Source organism: Barbus barbus, assembly GCF_936440315.1.
Source record: "Barbus barbus genome assembly, chromosome: 16".
Taxonomy (NCBI): Eukaryota; Metazoa; Chordata; class Actinopteri; order Cypriniformes; family Cyprinidae; genus Barbus; species Barbus barbus.
Window position 1 is genome coordinate 584,461 of NC_136744.1, and position 23,541 is coordinate 608,001.

The 23,541-nt window shown below is 38.0% G+C and overlaps 1 protein-coding gene across 1 annotated transcript; it reads left to right on the forward strand.

Annotated features, from left to right (window-relative positions):
• The first annotated feature begins 581 nt into the window (after positions 1–581).
• LOC306882486 (nuclear valosin-containing protein-like) lies at positions 582–22,992 on the forward strand. The gene is made up of 23 exons (XM_079437139.1): positions 582–758; positions 1,605–1,675; positions 1,744–1,796; positions 1,882–1,969; positions 2,765–2,825; positions 2,912–3,058; positions 3,885–4,011; positions 4,614–4,684; positions 7,528–7,662; positions 10,802–10,903; positions 11,882–11,999; positions 12,107–12,251; positions 13,418–13,601; positions 15,893–16,114; positions 17,589–17,693; positions 19,288–19,350; positions 20,156–20,275; positions 20,372–20,471; positions 21,005–21,111; positions 21,208–21,284; positions 22,271–22,359; positions 22,434–22,513; positions 22,884–22,992. The coding sequence occupies exons 1-23, from the start codon at positions 702–704 to the stop codon at positions 22,926–22,928; spliced, it is 2,367 nt and encodes a 788-aa protein (XP_079293265.1). The 5' UTR covers positions 582–701; the 3' UTR covers positions 22,929–22,992.
• Positions 22,993–23,541: the final 549 nt, after the last annotated feature.

The window sequence follows — 23,541 nt, forward strand, 5'->3', positions numbered from 1 at the left end:
GGCATTCGTATCATATTCAGTCATCAGTGGGTAAGGGATGAGCAGAGCGGAGGAAAACATGATCTCCAGGTTATGATCAGGCATATACGAGGTGGAACTATAAATAAACATCCAACAGCGCTGTGTGAGGTATGTGAGGTTAATGAAACAGTGTTAGGAAGTATACAGCTGAAAGAGGAACTAGAGAATAAGGCTGAACAGTTTACAATTAAGAATTTATTCAATCCAGAAAGAAATATAAATCATTATTGTTGCAATATCTAGGAAGAACGGGTCTGAACAAGCGAGTGTAAGTGTTAATATATTTGTTATAAAGAGTTATTTTACTTTGTGTTTTCTCCTTCTGGAGAGGATGAGGAGGAGGAGAGAGAGGAGAAAGGGAAGGATGAAGGTGTTTGAAGATGAGCTGGAGGTTAATCAGGAGTTTGTAGGTAGAGTATCAATGGTCCATTTGAGAGATAGGTGGCGGTAATGCACTCATAAGCCTGCGATCCGCTGTAAAGCTAGAAGAAGCTGAAGAAGAAGGATCATGTGTGCTGGAGGTGGTTCCTCTCCAGGCCTGCGGGCGGCGCTGCAGCGATCAGCGGGAGCTCAGCTCTTCCACATGGACAGCAGCAGCAGCAGCAGCCTGATGCTACACACCGAGCTGCTTTCTCTCAAATCTACATTAATATAAACTCTATTTCTGTGTGGACTGAGTGATGAAGAACCGCGGGGCGTCTATCGTAGATCACAGACTCAAACACAGAGTCCAGCAGGTCAAATTAAACCTTTCTTCTCATTAATAGGAAGATCAGTAAAACACATGCAATCAATTCAAATATAGAAGAATACTAGTATGTAATCTGATCGATAATCATGTTAATGTATTGTTTTAGTTAGCAACATCAGAAAACTGGCTTGTTTAAGTTTACCCAGCAGGTTTAACCATCTTCCCACAGACTGCTGTTTTGTATTTTATATATTTACATATTTCTCTTTCATTGCTGTTTTTATGATGATTGGAAGCTTGCAGAAATGTGACCCTGGAGCACAAAACCAGTCATCAGTGTTCATTTAGTGAAATTGAGATCAATACACTATCTGAAGCTGAATAAATAATCTTTCCATTGATGTATGGTTTGTTATGATCGGACAATATTTGTCTGAGATACAACTATCTGAAAATCTGGAATCTGAGGGGGCAAAAAAATCTAAATATTGAGAAAATCTCCTTTAAAGTTGTTCAAATGAAGTTCTTAGCAATGCATAAAAATGAAGTTTTGATATATTTACGGTAGGACATTTACTAAATATCTTCATGGAACATGATCTTAATATCCTAATGGTTTTTGTCATAAAAGAGAAATGTATAATTTTGATCCATACAATGTATTGTTGGCTATTGCTACAGATATACCTGTGTTACTGATGACTGCTTTAGTGCTGCAGGGACACATATATGATTTGTATGGCAGCAGTCACTGCTTTTGACAGAGATCAACACAGACCTGACTTGCTGTAAACATCTTGCTGAAATAGCATTATGTATTTAGTTTTCTTGCATGCGTTGCTCTGTTTTGTGGAGTTCTGGATCATAACTGCTTGTTCTGTGCCTGTTCCAGTATCTGAAATCCCACAGTGAGCCGTATGTGGATGTTTCAGCGATGGCCTGTGAGCTTCAGCAGCGCTTCAGGTGAGTTTGCTCGCTCTGTGACCGAGTGACGTGACGAGCAGAGTCTGATGTGTTTGTGCTCTGAGCAGGATCGAGTACGGCCGCAGGAACAGGACTGCTTTCAGGATTCAAGTGGAAAAAGGTCTGGCTCGTGTTAAACGGCATTACAGCAGAATATCAGTGTTTTCAGCTTTCTGAGCCGTTTTAAAACATCTTGATGTCTGCAGTGCATGCGGTGATATGCAGCGAGTCTGATATCTCTGCCCTGGAAGACAAGCATTTGGCCAAAAGAGCGAGACGCAAGCGAGAGGACAGGTGACACGTCACGCTCACATCTACTGACAAATACATCTGCTTTCAATTAACTGCTGTCTGTGTCAATATCTGTTCAAATATAATGGATTTCTGTGATCAAAGCTGTATTTCAGCATCATTACTGCAGTCTTCAGTGTCACATGATCTTCAGAAATCATAATAATATACTGATTTACTGCTCAACAAACATCTCTGATCATTATCAATGTTGAACACAGCAGAACAGTGTTTTTTCAGGTTTCTTTGATGAACAGAAAGTTCAGACGAACAGCATTTATCAGAAATAAAAAGCAAAAGCTTGGAGTTAGTCATTTTATTTTATTACATTTTTGGGGGAGAGGTGTAAGAGAAATTATATAAATGAATACTTTTATTCAGCAAGGATGCATTAAACTGATCAAAACAAGTGATGATAAAGACATTTATAATGTTACAAAGGATTTTTTTATTTCAGATAAATGCTGTTCGTCTGATCTTTCTGTTCATCAAAAAAACCTGAAAAAACACTGTTCAGCTGTTTTCAACATAATAAATGATTTTAAACAGTAAATCAGTATATTATAATGATTTCTGAAGATCATGTGACACTGAAGACTGCAGTAATGATGATGAAAATAGTAAAAGAATTCACAATTTCACTGTTTTTGCTGTGCTTTGGATCAAATAAATGCAGGCTTGATGAGCAGAAGAGACTTCTTTAAAAACATTAGAAATGTTACTGTTCAAGCACGTTTGACTGGTGGTGTATATTATTCAGATGTGTTTCAAACTGTGCTTTGTGCTGATGGTGTTCAGGGAGGAGGGTCTCGGGGCCGAGTACAGCACAGACAGCGAGGATGATATTCCTGAACATGAGGCGAGTGGGTTTACCTTCACAGATTGACCACGAAATCAAGAAACATCAGAGCTGACTTTAGGCAGAATGTTTCATTTCTTCAACAGCACACAAACCACATGAACAGCTCGCTGACGTCCCTCTATCAGAGAGGAGCGACCCCTCAGAAGAGCTGGGTCATCGATACGACTGGAACCAGAGAGCAGGAGAACATCTTCATCGATCTGTGTGAGGAAGAGTCCTCCAGCACCGCGGTAAACAACTGCAGTCTGAGTGCCTGAGAAAGTTTAACATACAGTAATTCTTCATGTTTGATGCACGTCCGAATTTCTCTCCATCTGCTTTGGAGGATTGAAGAAACTTGCTCACCCAGCAATGGATGCTCTGCAGTGAATGGGTGCCGTCAGAATGAGAGTCCAAACACTGATAAAAACATCACAATAATCCACACCACTCCAGTCCATCAGTTAACATCTGGAGAAGACAAAAGCTGAAACACATCCAGCATTAAGATGTTTTTAACTCAAATACCATAGAGTCTATAATCTCTTCCTCCAGAGAAACAGTGTTCTGGTCTGAATCAGGAGAGAAATCTGCACAGATCAAGCAGCGCTTACAAGACAAAACAGCTCTAAACTAATGTGTCTGGATTCTGATGAGAGAGACAACAGGAGATGCACTTCACTGGAGGAAGCGTTATTATGGATTATGGACTCATATTTTGACCAGAAGAAATGGTTTGAAGTTAAAAACGTCTTGATGATGGATTGTTTAACCTTTGTCTTCTCCAGATGTTAACTGATGGACTGGAGTGCTGTGGATTATTGTGATGCTTTTATCAGCTGTTTCATAAAACAAAATATGCTTATTCCCACAGAAGACAGTTGAACTTCTGGAGATGTTTTTGTAGAAGCAGTTTCTAAAGAGAATCAGTTTTCATTATTATGTATTAAAATATATAATTGTCCTTTATTAATACCATCAATCATGGTTCCAGTGATATGCCCACATGTAAAAACAAAAAAAAGCTGCAGATGTTGCATGGGGTGCATTTACTTGTGTATCTCATGGTGTTTTCAGAAGCAGAGAGATTCATCAGCGCTGAAGAAGCACAAGAAGTCAACGAGCAGAAAGCTGAAGAGAGCGAAGCAGCAGCAGGAGGAGGAGGAGGATGCAGAAATCACTGCAGCAATACTGGCTAAGAAGAGTCAGTCATCATCACATATGAGACAGAAGCATGTGTGGGTCTGCCAAAGCTTTAAGATAATACAGCGGGAAAACTATTTTATCATTATTGAACTGTATAATATATAATATCTTATTGTGAAATACATCAAATATATTATAACACTTTATAATAAAGTTAATACTTAATGCATGAACTAACAGTGAGCAATACAGTATGTGTATATACACACAGTCTCTGCTCATATTAGTTAATAATAATACAAATATTCATTGTTAGTTCCTGTTGGTTCAGGTCCATTAAGTCATTAATAGAAACAGCTTTTGATTTTAACAATATATGAGTAAATAATAAGTGTTATTTCGTTGTTAGTTCATGTTTACTAATGTTACTTTATTGTAAAGTTATCTATCATGATGGTAGTATTTTTCAAATGCAAAATAGGGTTAGTTTTTAGGAAAATTTGATTTGTTTACTTTTTTTATTTTTTTAAGACGCATTATGACCCAGACATGCTTTGGTGATATTCACCTCCTTCATTTTTTTTTTAATTAAGACTAAAGATTCAAGTTTCTGAACATTTCGATGTTGTGTAATAAAGTAAATTCTGTTTTCATCTGGAGGTAAGGGCCATGAGCTGCAGCACTCGTCTGTGAAGTTTGAGGATTTCGGCGGCAGTGAGGAGACTCTAGAGGTGCCGCTTCACATCTGTTCACACATGCAGTGTTGGAGAACGTTACTTTTAAAAGTAGCGCATTACAGTATTGTGTTACTCCATAAAAATATAACTAATTGTGTTGCTTAGTTACTTTTTATGGAAAGTAATATGCTACGTTGCTTTTTGTCATCTGAGCAGGGCTTGCTTGTTTGCTTTTAATATAAACGGCTATATTTTTGGCAAAAGTAAAAGCTCTTTCGCACCAAAAGTGAAATCAATAAGCCTCAGGCTGAAGGAAATGTAAATATGTCTGTGCACTCAACTTTTCTGTTGTGCATTCTAGATTGCATAAAGAATAGTATGCAGGAGAAGAAAGTTCAACACTCTTCAGCAATTAAAAAATAAAATAAACAAATATGTTTATATAAAGTAAAATTAGTATGGGTGCATTGGATCATCAAAGGTCAGCAGCAAAGACGCTGGTTAATAAAATGGGATTTTTTTTATGTTATTTAACATTTAATTATTGCAGGTTTGCATCATATTCTGAGTTTGCATTGCACTGTTTTATTAACATTGAGGAAAACTGAATGTGTTTTAGTGCAGGTGAGATGAGTAAATACATGTAGATATTTAGTCTAGAACTACAGTAAGATCATGTTGATATTTAGTCTAGATCTACAGTAAGATCATGTTGATATTTAGTCTAGAACTACAGTAAGATCATGTTGATATTTAGTCTAGAACTACAGTAAGATCATGTAGATATTTAGTCTAGAACTACAGTAAGATCATGTTGATATTTAGTCTAGAACTACAGTAAGATCATGTTGATATTTAGTCTAGAACTACAGTAAGATCATGTTGATATTTAGTCTAGATCTACAGTAAGATCATGTTGATATTTAGTCTAGAACTACAGTAAGATCATGTTGATATTTAGTCTAGAACTACAGGAAGATCATGTTGATATTTAGTCTAGAACTACAGGAAGATCATGTAGATATTTAGTCTAAAACTACAGTAAGATCATGTTGATATTTAGTCTAGAACTACAGTAAGATCATGTTGATATTTAGTCTAGAACTACAGTAAGATCATGTTGATATTTAGTCTAGAACTACAGTAAGATCATGTTGATATTTAGTCTAGAACTACAGTAAGATCATGTTGATATTTAGTCTAGAACTACAGTAAGATCATGTTGATATTTAGTCTAGATCTACAGTAAGATCATGTTGATATTTAGTCTAGAACTACAGTAAGATCATGTTGATATTTAGTCTAGAACTACAGGAAGATCATGTTGATATTTAGTCTAAAACTACAGTAAGATCATGTTGATATTTAGTCTAGAACTACAGTAAGATCATGTTGATATTTAGTCTAGAACTACAGTAAGATCATGTTGATATTTAGTCTAGAACTACAGTAAGATCATGTTGATAGAACTACAGTAAGATCATGTTGATATTTAGTCTAGAACTACAGTAAGATCATGTTGATATTTAGTCTAGAACTACAGTAAGATCATGTTGATATTTAGTCTAGAACTACAGTAAGATCATGTTGATATTTAGTCTAGAACTACAGTAAGATCATGTTGATAGAACTACAGTAAGATCATGTTGATATTTAGTCTAGAACTACAGTAAGATCATGTTGATATTTAGTCTAGAACTACAGTAAGATCATGTTGATATTTAGTCTAGAACTACAGTAAGATCATGTTGATAGAACTACAGTAAGATCATGTTGATATTTAGTCTAGAACTACAGTAAGATCATGTTGATATTTAGTCTAGAACTACAGTAAGATCATGTTGATAGAACTACAGTAAGATCATGTTGATATTTAGTCTAGAACTACAGTAAGATCATGTAGATATTTAGTCTAGAACTACAGTAAGATCATGTTGATATTTAGTCTAGAACTACAGTAAGATCATGTTGATATTTAGCCTAGAACTACAGTAAGATCATGTTGATATTTAGTCTAGAACTACAGTAAGATCATGTTGATATTTAGTCTAGAACTACAGTAAGATCATGTTGATATTTAGTCTAGAACTACAGTAAGATCATGTTGATATTTAGTCTAGAACTACAGTAAGATCATGTTGATATTTAGTCTAGAACTACAGTAAGATCATGTTGATATTTAGTCTAGAACTACAGTAAGATCATGTTGATATTTAGTCTAGATCTACAGTAAGATCATGTTGATATTTAGTCTAGAACTACAGTAAGATCATGTTGATATTTAGTCTAGAACTACAGGAAGATCATGTTGATATTTAGTCTAGAACTACAGTAAGATCATGTAGATATTTAGTCTAGAACTACAGTAAGATCATGTTGATATTTAGTCTAGAACTACAGTAAGATCATGTTGATATTTAGTCTAGAACTACAGTAAGATCATGTTCATATTTAGTCTAGAACTACAGTAAGATCATGTTGATATTTAGTCTAGAACTACAGTAAGATCATGTTGATATTTAGTCTAGAACTACAGTAAGATCATGTTGATATTTAGTCTAGATCTACAGTAAGATCATGTAGATATTTAGTCTAGAACTACAGTAAGATCATGTTCACACACAACTCTCTGCACTTACTCCTGATTTCTCTCAACACCAGAGCTGTCACTCAATACATCAGAAACACAGGAACTGGAGTTAATTATTTGAAAACATAACTCCGATATTTCCTTCTAAATGAAAAAGTAATGCGTTACTTTACTAGTTACTTTAAAAAAGTAATCTGATTATGTAACGTGCGTTACTTGTAATGCGTTCCCCAACACTGCACACATCCATCTGTCTGTCCTGCTCACAGACGAGTGTCTACCGGCCTCCCTCTGCTTGTCTCTTCAGGAGATCTGTAAGCTGCTGATCCACATGAGGCATCCGGAGGTGTACCAGCGGCTGGGGGTGGTTCCTCCGCGGGGGTTCCTGCTGCATGGTCCGCCGGGGTGTGGGAAGACACTGCTGGCTCAGGCTGTGGCTGGAGTGAGTGACCCCCACTCGTGTGTGTGTGTGTGTGTGTGTGTGTGTGTGTGTGTGTGTGTGTGTGTGTGTGTGTGTGTGTGTGTGTGTGTGTGTGTGTTTTCAGTAGGGCTGCATGAAAAATCTCAATCGATATTAGGCAGAAGCTGTGATAGTCTTGCGCATCAGGGGTCGACCGATATGTGTTTTTCAGGGCCGATACCAATTATTACAGACCAAGTAGACCGATAACCGATATATTGAACCGATATATATGTCTGGTGTAAAAATGAAAATGAATGCCAAAATTAAGAATAACAAGGGCTCTGACAAAAACGGCCTTCCCTAGTGTTGGTTGCACTTCTTACTCTTGTCTTCCCCCATGCATCCATCTACAATAAGGGTAATATATAAAGAGAGAGTTAAAAGTGGGGCCACTGCATGCTTCATGATTAAGCCTATGAATACTAAATACTACAGCTAAACAGCTTGGGGAAATGTAAGTATTTGGCTTCAATAATTGACATGTTAGAAATGTATGTGTAATAGCATAACCTCTCATAATTCTTCATTAATTATTTTCGGTTGACTAAATCATAACCTACAAGAGGTGACTATTCAATTCATCATCTAATGCACATCAGTTGATTAATTTAAAAAGTGCAATGTATATAATAAGTGTAAATAATTTAATTGTCTTCATAGCTCCATTGTAGAAGTTGCGAAGAAGACCGCAACTATTTTAATGAAACTATAACACTAATAGCCTGTTATAGGCTCACTTGGTTCAATAGCCTATTGAAATGTCCCAATTTCCGTCATCCTAATCTTGGCCTATGTGACAGTATCTTAGTCTTGGCCTATGTGACAGTATCTTAGTCTTGGCCTATGTGACAGTAATTTCCATTAGTTTTCATTTACAGAGCAGTGCAAATGAAGGCATAAAACATTAATTTAATTTATCTTTTAATCAAATGAGAGTTGAACTCTATTTTTTGGCAAACAAATGGGTTTACTATTAAAATTAAAACATGTAAGAAATAGCGTATTGTGTGATTGTTCTTTTAAACAAAAGTTGTAATAATTGTAGTAGCATTAGTAAATAAACCGAACTTTTATTTTGACGGGTTGCCGTCAGGACCTCTTAAGTTTCTGTAGCCTATTTATGATATGACGATCGTTTTACTCAAACGAAACAGTCAAATGGTCATGAAGTAACTCTCAGAGCAGTTCTGGGGATGATGTTCATGTATTTATGTCCTCATTTAGTGACATGGCAGATGCGGAAAACACCGCGAGCGTCGCGCACTCCAGTGTGTGTGTGTGTGTGTGTGTGTGTGTGTGTGTGTGTGTGTGTGTGTGTCAAAACCGCGCGTCTGTGCCTTTCACATATACAGAGACACGCCGAACATGCAGAATTCATATTTAAATAGTCTTTTAGCAGCTTAATGTTTACAGATAGTCCATATCATGAGTCGATTTAAGTGTACTGACCTACTTTTGATTAATTCATCCAAACTTTGAAACACTAATTCCGTGACTCCGCGTTATACAGTAAATGCTATTTATATGACTGGATTCTGCGATTCCCCCTGCGTTTCCCCCATCTCGGAAACCATAAATAGATAATATTGAGGTTTTTACAACTTCAGTGTAGTGGATTGTAATTTATTGCAACTTGTGCAAGGTCTGCTGCTGCCTTTGAGAGAGAACTGATGCGTGATGAAGCAGCACCAGTTAGCAAGTGCTTTCGGTGTGAGAGCGCCTTTAGTCTTCCACGTTGATTGGTCGGACTCCTGCCTCTCAACAAATCAGATGCGCGGTGGGCGGAGACTGCTCTAGGCCACAGAGTGGTGAGTTCCGACAGGCTGCATCAGAGCCAAATAGCGCGTTTCAAAATTAAATAATTTTATCGGCACATCGGTTTTGAAAATGACCGATGCCGATTATCATAAAAATGCTTAATATCGGTGCCAATAATCGGCCAGGTCGATAATCGGTCGACCCCTATTGTGCATCCTGTCAGTGAAGCAGGGTTCTGTGATCTGTAGTAAATCTCCATCTGAAGGCCAGAGAAACTGCAAATACCCCCCACAGAAGAACCCCAGGAGATCCCTATAGCGCTAGCTTAATAATCAGAAGATTTAACTGCTTTCATTGATTCAACATGACTAATAAACACAGGACTCGACAATATCTGAGTTCCTCTTCTTATAATTTTCGTTATAATAAAGTATATAATAATGCAGTGCTTAGAATACTATGACACATGTTGAATGCCTTATTCTGTGTAAGAAGCAGGGCTTCACATTAACTTTTTTGCTCATTTGGCTAGTGGTTTTCCAGATTTACTAGCCACTCAGCATTTTCACTGGCCACAATTTTGTTGTTGGGAAATTTCATTTTATATGACTTAATACTGCATACAAAAATGTATTTAAATTGATTTTGACCTATTTAAAGGGCATTTTTCCCTATCTGTATTCAATGCATGCATCATCTTTCATATCAAATTCTTAATTTCACTGCATATAATAGGATAATATAGGGCTGTTACCAATCATATGAAGTCAGAATCTACAAAATCAATCTTTCCACTGCAGAAGAAACAGAAGTGACTGGAGCGGCATTCAGATGCATTTACACAGACGGTTCAGTGTAGCTGAAATACAGCACGAATGCATTTACACTGCATGCAAAATTATAACAGCAGAAATAATGTTGTGAGCTCGGTGTTATTAAAATATATTTTTAATATACAAATATGAAATGTTATAAAAATGCATAGATAAGCCAAAATGTGGGCGCTTCCCTAATTAGATGTTTTAATCAGAGTCCGGCCGGGCAAGTCACATTTTCTTCTTTCACTCGCCCCTTCAACAAATCCACTTGTTACAAGCATTAATGTCGAGCTCTGTTACTGTATATAAAATTTGCGATTTCATAATATCAGTGTATAATATCGATGATATTGTTTGCTATTTTTTTGCGTAGTTTTTGCAGAGCGTAGGCCCTGTTTAGTAGCTCCTTCTGAAGCACATGATGGAGATTTACTACTGATCACAGAACCGGCTTTACTGACATGACGATCGCATCCGATTAATCGTGCAGCCCTAGTTGTCACTGCCGAGTGTATCTGATGTGTGTGTGTGTGTGTGTGTAGGAGGTGGGTCTGCCCATGCTGAAGGTCTCGGCTCCGGAGCTGGTGTCAGGAGTCTCTGGGGAATCAGAGCAGAAGCTGCGGGAACTGTTTGAGCAAGCTATAGTAAGACTCACACTGTAATGTGACTGTCAGATCACACTGGATGATCTAGTGTCCCATACATTTACACCTTCTGTTCCAGTGAAAAATGGAAAATGTTAGGGTTTGACTTATCGATTTGTGTATATATATCAGACATAGTACGTCATGAATAAATCTCTCTGGGCTAAAGCTGTGAACTACACAGGGAATCATGTCAGTTGATACATTATTATAATATTACAGGTAAAAATTGACAACCGATTCCAAATGTTTAAATTAAATTGTTTATATTTAGATATAGTCATTACAAGCTAAAACTGAGTTGTATACAAACATTTAAATTGTGCATATTTTTATATTTAATGATAGGATTTTGTTCTTCTACTTGTTAAAAAATAATCATTTAACTGGTAGTAGTTGAATTTAGGACTAATTTATTCAATCACATTAAATAAAGACATCACTAACAGGTTCAGTTCAAATGTAGTGAATATATAATGTAGTGCTTATATTTATCAGAAAGCTCCTCTCTGGAGTTACTATTAAGTTTATGGATATTTAATGAATACGTGACATTATTGTTTACAAGCAGTTTTATTGATGTCTTTACACTGATTGATTACAAGACATGATTAATTTCAGGAAGTTGTTCTGTTTCTTCTGATGTTCGTTCATGTTTATTTGCTGCTGTAACTAGTAGTAAAGAGGAAGAGATGACGTTCATATGCCGCTATGCACTGCACTACGAAATATAATTTTTAATGATAAAATTGACAGAATTTGAAAGCTGAGACTTTGTTTCATATCAGAAGAAAGCACAAAACTCCAATTGTTGGATAGCAGGTGTGCTACAAATAATGATTTGTTTGTGCATCAACTGAAGACAGCATAGACTAAAAGATTCAGTAAAGTCCGTGTCGTCAGCACAGCAGTGTGTCCAGTCCTTAGCATTTCTCTGATGCTGGTCTTCATTGTGTACGGTGTCTGTTGTTCCTGTAGACCAGTGCTCCCTGCATCATGTTCATCGACGAGATCGATGCCATCACGCCAAAAAGAGAGATCGCATCCAAAGACATGGAGAGGAGGATCGTGGCTCAGTTACTCACCTGCATGGACGGTACGCCTCTTTCTCCAGGAACACACCGCTTATTGTGCTACCGCTCAGCGGGTCTCTTCTTCCTGGGTGTGGTTATACGTGTCATATTTGTTTGTTGTTGTCTTCAGACCTCAATTCGTTAACAGAACCGGCTCAGGTGTTGGTTATTGGAGCCACTAACCGCCCGGACTCGCTGGACCCGGCCCTGCGTCGAGCCGGCAGGTTTGACCGCGAGATCTGTCTGGGGATTCCTGATGAAGGCGCGCGACTCAAGTACGTTACTCACCAACAAACACACCACCGCATATTAGGGCTGCAACAAATGATTATTTTGATAATCGATTAATCTAATGGCTATTACAACGATTAATCGCTGATTATTTCGCAGACTAACTAATAAGTAAGGTAAGGCAATCACTTCAGCTTTTGAACATTTCAAACAATTATATTGTTGTGCAATAATTGTTATATAATAATTGTTTTTACAATACAAATAAATATTTGACACAAAATGAGATGACAGACAGAGAGACACTCTCATTTACCGTTTAGTTAGAAAAAGCAACTCATCGTTCTGCCTGAACTCCTTTTGTAAGTCATATGGATATGGAACAAAAATAAAGGTAAGTGATGAGAGAGTTTACTTTTGGATGCATTATTTTATTCAAAACATTAGCTCTCTTAAAACACCTTATAGTGTTATAATAATCCAAACTGTTCTAAAATAGATTAAGCTTTAATTTATGCAAACCACACTATCACTTTAATGCAATAAGGATTTTTTTTTCATTCACTAATAAAAAGATTGTATCATTAGTTTGCTCCAGAATGGATAGCTGCTGTATAACAGAAACCAAGTTGTAATTCTGAAAGCGTAACTTGCACTGATTTTTTAATGTTTAATACCGTAAAGCTGCTTGTTTTAAATCACTCTCGTATAAAGCACTATATAAATAAACGTGAAGTGACTGGGGTGCCGAATGCAGAGCTCATGCAAACTTATCCACAGCGCTATGATCAGATGCTTTCTCACCGCTGTCATGTTTGTTGTGTTTATGAGAGGAAAGCGTGCATCACATACCCAGCAGCTTCAGGTTCGGCTGCGTTTGCTCTTTTCTCATAATGCATCCAGGAGAGCTGAATAACAGTCGTGTGCTACAAACCGTGTTATTGCAGGCTCTTACATTAGGTCACATCAGTTCAAATGACTTCCTCGACAACTAAAATATTTGTCAACTATTTCTTATTGTCGGTAATGTTGACTAATTGTTTCAGCCCTACATCATAAAGAGCAGCATCAACTGAGGCCTAATAATATTGGTGCTAAAATGTCAACAGTATGACTTAATTAGATGTTAAATTAAGCTGTTTTAACGCATTGAAATGAAGTCATGTTTAACGTTGAAAATATAATTCACATTCAGTTTATCCCATGCCAGGATTCTGAAGACGCTCTGTCGTAAGATCACGCTGCCGGAGGAGTTTGACTACAGACAGCTGGCGCGTCTCACGCCGGGTTTTGTGGGCGCTGATTTAATGGCGCTGTGCCGAGAGGCGGCCATGAGCACCATCAACAGGATCCTGCTGCAGTCGAACAGCGCAGACGCAGACCCAACGCCTCCGGTAACGCATCCATACACACTAGGGCTGCCAAAAAGTTTTTAATTTCGAATATTCATCGAATTTAAAATAAAAATCCACATTCAAATGCATCAGGCAGCCTTATCAGTACACAAGAGATGCGATGATGATGTGGGTGTTGATGCGTTTTAATGCGTTTCTTAGCTTATCCAGTTGAACCCACTGGATGCGGAGATGATGTTATTTACATCAAAACTGAACCCAAGCCGTTCATTTTCTAGAGGGACATCTATCAGCGTTGCACTCGCGTCTGTTTAGAAAGCATGTCAAATTAATGTAAATTCAACTTTTAAAAACCACATCTCGAGACTTTATGGCGTCTTTCTGCATCCCACAGCATCTCGTGTTTTAAATGGAAAAAAGTACTTTGAGATTGGTTTTCGGTCCTTTGTATTAAACTATACAAGATGCTGTTGTGTTTCTAATTGTTTAAGCAACTTAATTATATATGTTTCTAAACATTATTTTAAACATTATACACTTTTTTTCAAAGAGAGTCGTGTTATTTTATTGCTTTGAATAAACGGTCATTAGTCATATTTTGCTCGATGCGCCCTCTTGTGGACTCAGGAGAGAGGACAAGAGCTTTTCCCCCCTGACTGAAATGATGCCTGTTAAATTTGAATATAATTTGAATATTGGTGATATTTAAATACAAAATTCTAATTGAGTTTTTCATCCATTTGACAGCCCTTACACACACCACAGCACAGCACAGCACATCTGATGATGCTTATAACAGGATGTGAGACAGGAGAAGACTATTAGATGTTTGTAGCCCTCATTCAGTGTGTCCCCATCTGTTCCCAGCCTAGATCCTGACACACTTTAGCAGGGATACTCTCTAATGACTTGTATTGACTACAGTTTTCATAATCTGGTCATGCTGGATTGAAGCACTTAAAGGTACAGTTCACCCAAAAATGAAAATTGTGTCATCATTTACTCATCCTCAAGTAGGAAGGAAGATATTCTGAAGAAAGTTTGTAACCAGGCTGTTTTGGGGCACCATTGACTTCCATACTAGGAAAAAAATACTATGGAAGTCAATGTTGCTCTGTTTCCCACTTTCTTCAGAATATCTTCCTCTGTGTTCAGCAGAACAAACACATTCATACAGGGTTGGAACTACTTGAGGATGAGTAAATGATGACAGCATTTACATTTTTGGGTGAACTGTACCTTTAAATTCTGAGGCTGGTACACACACACAGACACACACACACACACACACACACACAGACACAGACACACACACACACACACACACACACACACACACACTGCAGCCCTTAAACTCCACAAATACTGGACACAAGCTGTGACTTTGTTTCATGAACCTGGGAAATCAGAAATTAGCAAGTAATTTGCATGAAATAGTCTACACTTTATGGGTCTGATCTCATACTATTGATCAGTGTTCGTTTTTGTTTCGCTTTTTGGCAACACATTTAGTGTGAAAGAGCCTTTATACAGACATGCATTGAATACACTCATGAATGCTTCTAGTTCATCAACGTTCCCTCTACTATTCTTGCTTTCCATGCAAATAGTTGATGTGCTTAAAAGAATAGTTCAACCAAAAATGACTCATAAACACACAATCCTTTCTGTATTACAATCCGCCATCAAAATGATAAGTTGAATGATTGTAGCTGCTGTGAGAAAAGGCTATAAACGATCCTCCAGCTGCAGGATCCTCATGTGATAGCCTACTAGCCGGGAACACTTCTTCATGTTTACAGACGTGACGTAATGACGCAGTGCCATGCTCGAATTTCCCATGAAAACATACCCGTACCACCCAAATTAGAAAACATTATAATAAGCTAACCGTTGTCAAATCAGGGTAAAGTAAGGTGATAGTTTTGAACACTGGCTGGTTATGTATTTGCTCAAATATTGATTTCAGATCATTTTTAACCCAAAAAAGTTACGGACAGCAGCTTTAAAAATGCCTTAATGATGGATTTGTTTCTTAAAGACATGCAGCTTTTGGCTTCACAAGATGTTAATTGATAGACTGGAAATGTATGTTTCTGGGTGAGCTATTCCATTAATAGTCAAGAAACAAATTCACTGTCATTTATTTGTAATATTTCAAGATGCAAGGAAGGATTATAGTGAGCTGAAGGCAGAACTACCAGCACATTTAGTGTTAGATTGTCTTTTGTTGTTGTCAGTGCTAAATGTAGGCTGTATGACAGATGTTTATCAGTCTGAAGTATGAATACACGGCAGTGAAAGGAATGATGTGGGTGTGTTGCTGTCAGAAATCAGATCTGGAGCAGCTGCTGTCGCTGCTGAAGACGAGCGAGTCTCTGAGCGAGGAGCAGCTCTCTGGACTCTGTGTGCTCATGTCAGACTTCAGGACGTCGTTATCCAGAGTCCAGCCGTCTGCCAAGCGCGAGGGGTTCGCCACCGTCCCAGACGTCAGCTGGGAGGACGTGGGTGCGCTGCAGGACATCCGCGAGGAGCTCCACATGGCCATCATGGTGAAGCACCTTTACATCAGTCATCGAATCACTTACCTTATTACAAAACAAGACTATATTATGATTAAGGTGTTTACCTTGTTTACATGTACATCTAGTCATTTAGCAGACACTTTTATCCAAAGCGACTAACAAATGAGGAGAATGGAAGCAATCAAAATCAGCCACAGAGCAATGATGTGCAACTGATATGCTTAACACAGAACAGTGAAAGTGGTTTGTGCCTCTTTGGGATGAACTATAAATCCACGTTCACCTGCAGAGCACAAGCTTCTAGAGGCACATAAGTCTGAAGTAATGTATTTAGGTGAAGGGCTCAGAGCCAGAGGTGGGTCTGTAGGCAAACATTAATGCCTTGAATTTTATAGTTAATAAGAAAATAATAGTTTTACATATTATAGTACATAGATTGATTAATGGCACATCATTACGTCCCCACAGAACCACATTCAGCATTCCCTCCAGTTTCACACATAAACATACAGTTCGTCTTCATTATGATGCAATATAATATAATGTTCCAAAAGCTTCAAGTGCAGTTAATTATCTCTCATGCTATTCTTGCAAATAGACGACGGTAATAGTGTGATTAAGGTGTCTATACTGCACTTCGATAATGCAACTAAAATAGGAATACGCCACATGTTCGATCTGTTTACTTCCAGCATGACTTCAGCCGGATTAAAGTCATCAAAAATCTGTTTACATGGTAGATTCTTAATCAGAGTATTGTCTGAATCGTGTTCAAATTGAGTATTTGTGTCCATTTAAATGTACTCAATGTTATTAATCTTCTAGTGTATCAATAATACGTCAGATTCTCATGACTAGGGGTAGGAATCAAAAATCAATTCCAGAATCAGGTTCTTAAGGTCAAGAATCAGACATTTGTTGTACAATTCAGATTTTGATTCCACTTATCAATCCCTGTGTGCTCATCTTTTATTTTCAGCTGGCAAAAAGGGGCCAAATACATTAAACATGTATTTGTGTTTGAATAATTAATTCAAGAGATTCATCCAGTAACGAAACGAGTCAATCTTGAGTCATTCCTTTCAGAAATTCCAGCAGATTTAGTTTAGTTGTCTAATAAATTTACTTCAGAATTGAGAGAGAAATACAACCTCCATTAAAAAACAAAAGTCTTAATTTATCGTGCCGCTCTATTTTGCTCAGAAACAGCTCTTAATGGAGTCCAGTTCTGATGTAGCCAGCTGATTATTGTTCATGGTATTCAGCAGCAATTGCAAAAAGAGACACAGAATAAATATGTTTGATTTCTAAATGTTTTTTTGCCACATTGGAATTGAAACTGGGCCTCAGTAAGAATCGGAATCGATGAGTGCAATAGGAGTTGATCAAATTCAAACGATACCCAACCCTACTCATTACTTAGTTTAAAGGTAATGTGTTGTTGTTCAATAGTCTGGTGAAGAGGAAGGTCAGAGTGATGAATGTGTTTGTGTATTCCCAGGCTCCCATCCATAACCCGGAGCACTTCAGAGCGCTGGGTCTGAACGCCCCCTCTGGAGTGCTGCTCGCCGGACCCCCCGGCTGCGGGAAGACCCTGCTGGCCAAAGTGAGTGTCACCTTTCTCCTAACCACATGATCAAGCAGGGGTGTTCAGCTCAGGGTCCTGAGACGCAGCAGAAGCCTCCGGGCAAGTGTGCTGGAGCTGAGAAAACAGGGACACACCTGGGATAGAGCATCAAGCCATTAAAACTCAATGGTTTTTGTCCGAGCCAACTGTGACAAGCAGTAGAGCTCTGCAGTGATGACTTTTTTGTTGGCTGACCTATAACTTTGCATCAGCCTGTTCCTTCAACTAAAACCCAACAGTGTTTTTCCATTGAATTCTGGATTCTTTACGAAACAGGGTTCCTACATGAGAGTATGGAAAGATATTTGCATTTCCTGACTTTTGCCCCTATTTAGTTTTATAATACAAAAATTGAATGAAAATAAGTTTATCATACAAGAAGTGTGTTTTCATGGCAGCTGTTTAGTGATTGTCAGACACGACTGAAAGAATTCAAGGTGCACTTTTTATTTATGCAAATGTTTTGGGTTTCTTCTCTCAATATTCTTAACACCGTATGACAGCCTTGAGGACCTTTGCAAAAATAGAAAATATACAGACGTTAATGTGTGCACGAGAAACCATTAAACTTAGCATATAGGACGATGCACACTGAGACACCTGTTGTGCCGCCACAGAGTATGCATTAAAGAGACCTAAGGCCTTGAAATATGACACACTGCCCTAACCAAAGACATCATTTGAACACTTTGTTTAATTATTTCAATAGCAGTCTTTTTATATAGACCCTTGAAGTTGGCAAACGGGACAATGCACACAGCTGTATTCTGCCATCAGCTCATTTCATGTCATGGTTTCTCTGCATGGTTTCTATGTCATGGATGTGCTAAACTGGACAGTAGGACTTGATATTAGAGGGCCTACCGTTAGGAAAGTAGACCTCTAATTTATGTTCATCTATGCTCTTGCTTTATTCACTGTAAGATGTCAGCGATGCACAAAGTAATGTTATGTAAAAGTAGATGCTGTAATGCACAAGCATGCACAAAATTCCCATGTGCATGTGAATAGTTTCTCGAGGGCACAAAAAAAGTTTCTTGTGCATATTTTTTAATTATAGTTTTAATTAATGGGAAGAAAAACAGAACAAATTCAAATATTTACAGATGACTGTACTACAGTAGATAGCAAATATAAAGCTGAAAACAGTGCTGTATGAACCATTTATTCAGGTCTGAAAATCTACTGAAAGGTTTGTAAAAGTCTGTAAAAGTGTGGAGTTTTGAAATGGAAAATGTGTTGGAAACCTGAGAGAACAAGCTCTGAGAGCAACAAAACTTTGATATTTTCATGTTTTGTTCATCATGATAATCTTCACAAATGAACACATCTTTTAAGTTTTGAAGCGTAAATACAGTCAGCAGACATGAAAGCAGATCTGTTGAAGAATGACCAAAGACTTGCTGGTCCCCATCGACTATAGCATGAAATAATATTGTTGAAGTCCGTGAAGACCAGAAACGGTTTGATTACCAACAGTCTTCAGCATCTTCTGTTGTGTTCAGCAGAGGAAAAGAACTTCACTGAGAGCGAGTACAGGATGAGTGAATCTCTTCTCTCTCTCTCGTTACAGGCCGTCGCTAATGAATCAGGCTTAAACTTCATCTCTGTCAAGGGTCCAGAGCTACTCAATATGGTGAGTTTCTCCACTGTCATTGTGTTCTGTCTCATCCGTGTCCGTTTCATCACGAGAGCATGACGGCACGTCCAGGTCATATTGCAACCCATAATCAAAGTCAATTATACTTTGCATAAAGCCCAAAAAAAAAGGTAAGACAAATTTTAAATTGCAAAATAAACAAGGAAGTTAAAAACTTAGTTAAGATATGAGTGTTATTTTGTTGCATAACTGTTTTTTTAATTGTGTGACATTTTGCATTATATGTGACCCTGGAGCACAAAACCAGTCATAAGGGTCACTTTGAAATTGAGATTCATCATCATCTGAATAAATAATCTCTCCATTGATGTATGGTTTGTTATGATTGGACAATATTTGTCTGAGATACAACTATTAGAAAATCTGGAATCTGAGGGAGCAAAAAAATCTAAATATTGAGAAAATCTCCTTTAAAGTTGTTCAAATGAAGTTCTTAGCAATGCATATTACTAATCAGAAATTAAGTTTTGATATATTTATGTTAGGAAATTTACTAAATATCTTCATGTAACATGATCTTAATATCCTAATGATTTTTGTCATAAAAGAGAAATGTATAATTTTGATCCATACAATGTATTGTTGTCTATTGCTACAAATATACCTGTGTTACTGATGACTGCTTTTGTGCTGCAGGGACACATTTATGGTATTGAAAATATGGAGAATGACTGGAATAGAAAAATCTTAGTACTAAAATGATCCTGATTTGCATGGGGAACTGTAATGTGTGTTGTGTGAGTGTGACGCAGGCGTGTTGTGTGTGTGTGTGTGTGTGCAGTATGTGGGCGAGAGTGAGCGGGCCGTCCGGCAGGTGTTTCAGAGAGGACGTAACTCCGCACCCTGTGTCATCTTCTTTGACGAGATCGATGCGCTGTGTCCTCGCCGCTCAGAACACGAGGTGATCCTCACTTCACTGCTGTCTGTTCCTCAACTCGTCTGTGACTGGCTCATAACACTGCTCTGTGTGTGTGTGTGTGTGTGTGTGTGCTGTCAGTCAGGGGCCAGCGTTCGCGTCGTGAACCAGCTGCTCACTGAGATGGACGGCATGGAGAACCGCCAGCAGGTGTTCATCATGGCTGCCACCAACAGACCAGGTGACCACAGTCATATTTAGGGTTGGGGATCGTTGGAATTTGATCAATTCCACTCATCGATTCCAATTCTTATCGATTCCCAGTTTTGATTCCAATGTGGTCAAAAAAACCATTCTGGATAAATTGAGACTTAGTTGTTTTTAAATGGAGGTTGTATTTCTCTCACGATTCTGAAGAAAGAATACTAGACAACTAAACTAAATCTGCTGGAATTTCTGAAAGGAATGATTCAAGATCGACTCGTTTCATTACTGGATGAATCAGTGATTCTGAATCAATCTCTTGAATTAATGATTCAAAGACAAATACATTTTTAACAGCCTCTTTTCTCCCGCTCAAAAAAGATGAGCACACAGGAATTGATAGGTGGCATCAAAATCTGAATTTTACAACAAATGATCCGATTCCTGAGCTTATGTATCTGATTCTGGAATTGGAATTGATTTTTGATTCTAGTCACAGTAACATGCTTGTGAGGATATTGTGTTTTTGGGGTTTCTGTAATGTGTGTATGATTTCATGTCTGTCTGTAGATATTATTGATCCTGCTGTGCTCCGACCGGGACGACTGGACAAAACTCTGTATGTGGGTTTACCTCCGCCCGCAGACAGACACGCCATATTAGTCACTATTACTAAGGTAAACATCGCATAACCAAACATAACATGAACGTATAAAACACGCACGATGTTCATGATGTGATATGGGTCACCTGTGGATTCTGTGATATTTCAGGGCGGCACCAAACCACTTCTAGATTCAGATGTCAGTCTTGAGGAAATCGCCCATGATGCTCGTTGTGAGAGTTTTACGTAAGTTTCTATATTGTTATCAGATTCAGATGCATTCAAATGCATGAGGAGTGTAACCGTACACAAATGCATGCAGGAAATTTTCAGTATGTGTCTCTTGGTTCGGTACACGTGTAAAACAGGAATAAAATCATGAAATAAACATGAATGAACATCTCATGCCTCACTCAATCAGTGTTTCAACCGCGGAAAGATGTCAAAACAAAACGTGATTTCTTTACCTCACGCAAGTCATCAGTGTCCACAGCTCATTATTTACTAGAGAGAAGAGCCGTTCCCTAAATATTACACTATATACTCATTATATTTGACTTTACCTGTTACTGATGTCTTAAATATTTAATGTATGTTTAAATAAATCTGGCAGCCAATGTGTAAATGATTATATTTCAACAATAAATAGACATTTTAAAATTTAAAAACTGCATTGTGCAATTTACATGTTTGCATACACTTTTTAAGTTGAGTGTTGATTAGTATATAAAAATAAATAGTAATTGAATTTAAGTGTATCCGTATAGTAATGAAACAGGGCTCCTATAGTTTAGAGCAGAAGCTGAGCTAGATTTTTATCCCCAAGAAAATGTTATTTTAATTGAATTTATTTAAAGGGTAATTTGTTCAGTAAACTACTGTTTTATATATATATATATATATATATATGTATATGTGTTCCCGTTACTCCCCTAATATGGATCTGGATCATTTCTATACACCGCATTAGTTTAGATGCTTGTATCAGTTTCTGTGTTCATGTGTTGTGCGATGCAACAGTGATGAAGCACGTCGTCTCAAGCGCTTCTTCTGTGAGGCATCAGAGATACTGAAACCAAACCTGCAGATGCACTCTTTCCCAGGCTGACATACTCGGTCTGCTGTACACAACAAAGCTATGCATGGTATATTGTACCAAACTCCAGATGATGCTCTGGCTGGGTGTATTTGTACTGGATTCATTGGCTGAAGGCTGAGTGTGTGTGTTTCAGAGGAGCGGATCTGTCAGCGCTGGTGCGAGAGGCATGTGTTAACGCTCTGAGAGTTCACCTGAGCTCAGGACCAGCACACACACACACAGGTAACACACACACCTGCGCTCTGTGATCTGGTCTGACACCGCAGCAGATCCACACGTCATCTCTCTCGTTACAGAGCCAGTGAAGGGCATCCGAGTGAGCCGAGTTCACTTTGAAGACGCCTTCAAGAAGGTGCGACCGTCTGTCTCCAAGAAGGTGAGGGAAACTCAAACTAAATGTGAAGCTGAAGAAGCTGAAATCAGATTCCCCTGCAAGGATGAATCTGTCGTCATATTCCCACTCATACCTTGAGATTTAGTCCGTGATGACTGTGACTGTGCTTTGTTTTTGTTGCAGTTACTGTGAATGGCAGCATTGTCATCACTGGCTTTATTTCTTTGAATTGTCTTTTATGACGTGGCTCTGCATTCATTATGAAAGAGCGGTGAACAGAACGCATGAGATGTCCTTGAGCTCTTCTGCATTGGGCAAGAGTTCAGTGACCTCTCATAGTCACTGTCGCTGGTCAAAGTTTGTGTGAAGAGTGATTTTGTTGTTTTTAATCATGGGTTTTTTTTCTTTGCAGGACCAGTTAATGTATGAAAAACTGAAAGAGAGCCTCACAAGATGACAACCATTGAGCAACTTTTGGATATCATTTTGTACTAAAAATAAAGTTTAAAACAGAAACTGGCTGTGCGTTTTCTCCTGATCATTGTTTTGTGCATTTATCCTGCAGAGAGATTTCAGCTCATGGAAGAACATTATTTTACATGATCAAAGATTATCAAATTATATATGCAATAAAGTGAATATCACAGCGTTTTAACATGAACATGATTGCTGCTTAAAATCAGCTAAAATGAGCTTAACGGCTTATACAAACTGTTCGTTTTAATCAAGTTTTTTTTGTATAAGTAGCTTCTGTAATGTTGGCTGAACTTTAGTTTTATATATTTTTGCCTGTTGCATTTTTGGACAAGAATCTTATAGTGACAGAAACCCATATAGACTTCATATGTGTCCTGGACTGATCGATCATTAACTGAAGCATCAGCAGTCCTTCAGAGAGAGAGAGAGAGAGAGAGAGAGAGAGTGGAGAAAGAGAGAGTGTGTGTGTGTGTGAGAGAGAGAGAGAGAGTGTGTGTGTGTGTGAGAGAGAAAGAGAGAGTGTGTGTGTGTGTGAGAGAGAGAGTGTGTGTGTGTGTGAGAGAGAAAGAGAGAGTGTGTGTGAGAGAGAGAGA

Coding starts and splice junctions, on each gene's coding strand:
- LOC306882486 (XM_079437139.1), top strand. CDS start 702: ATGAAGAACCGCGGGGCGTCTATCGTAGATCACAGACTCAAACACAGA. Junction 1,676..1,743: donor GAGCTTCAGCAGCGCTTCAG/GTGAGTTTGCTC, acceptor TGCTCTGAGCAG/GATCGAGTACGGCCGCAGGA. Junction 13,602..15,892: donor ACGCAGACCCAACGCCTCCG/GTAACGCATCCA, acceptor TGTTGCTGTCAG/AAATCAGATCTGGAGCAGCT.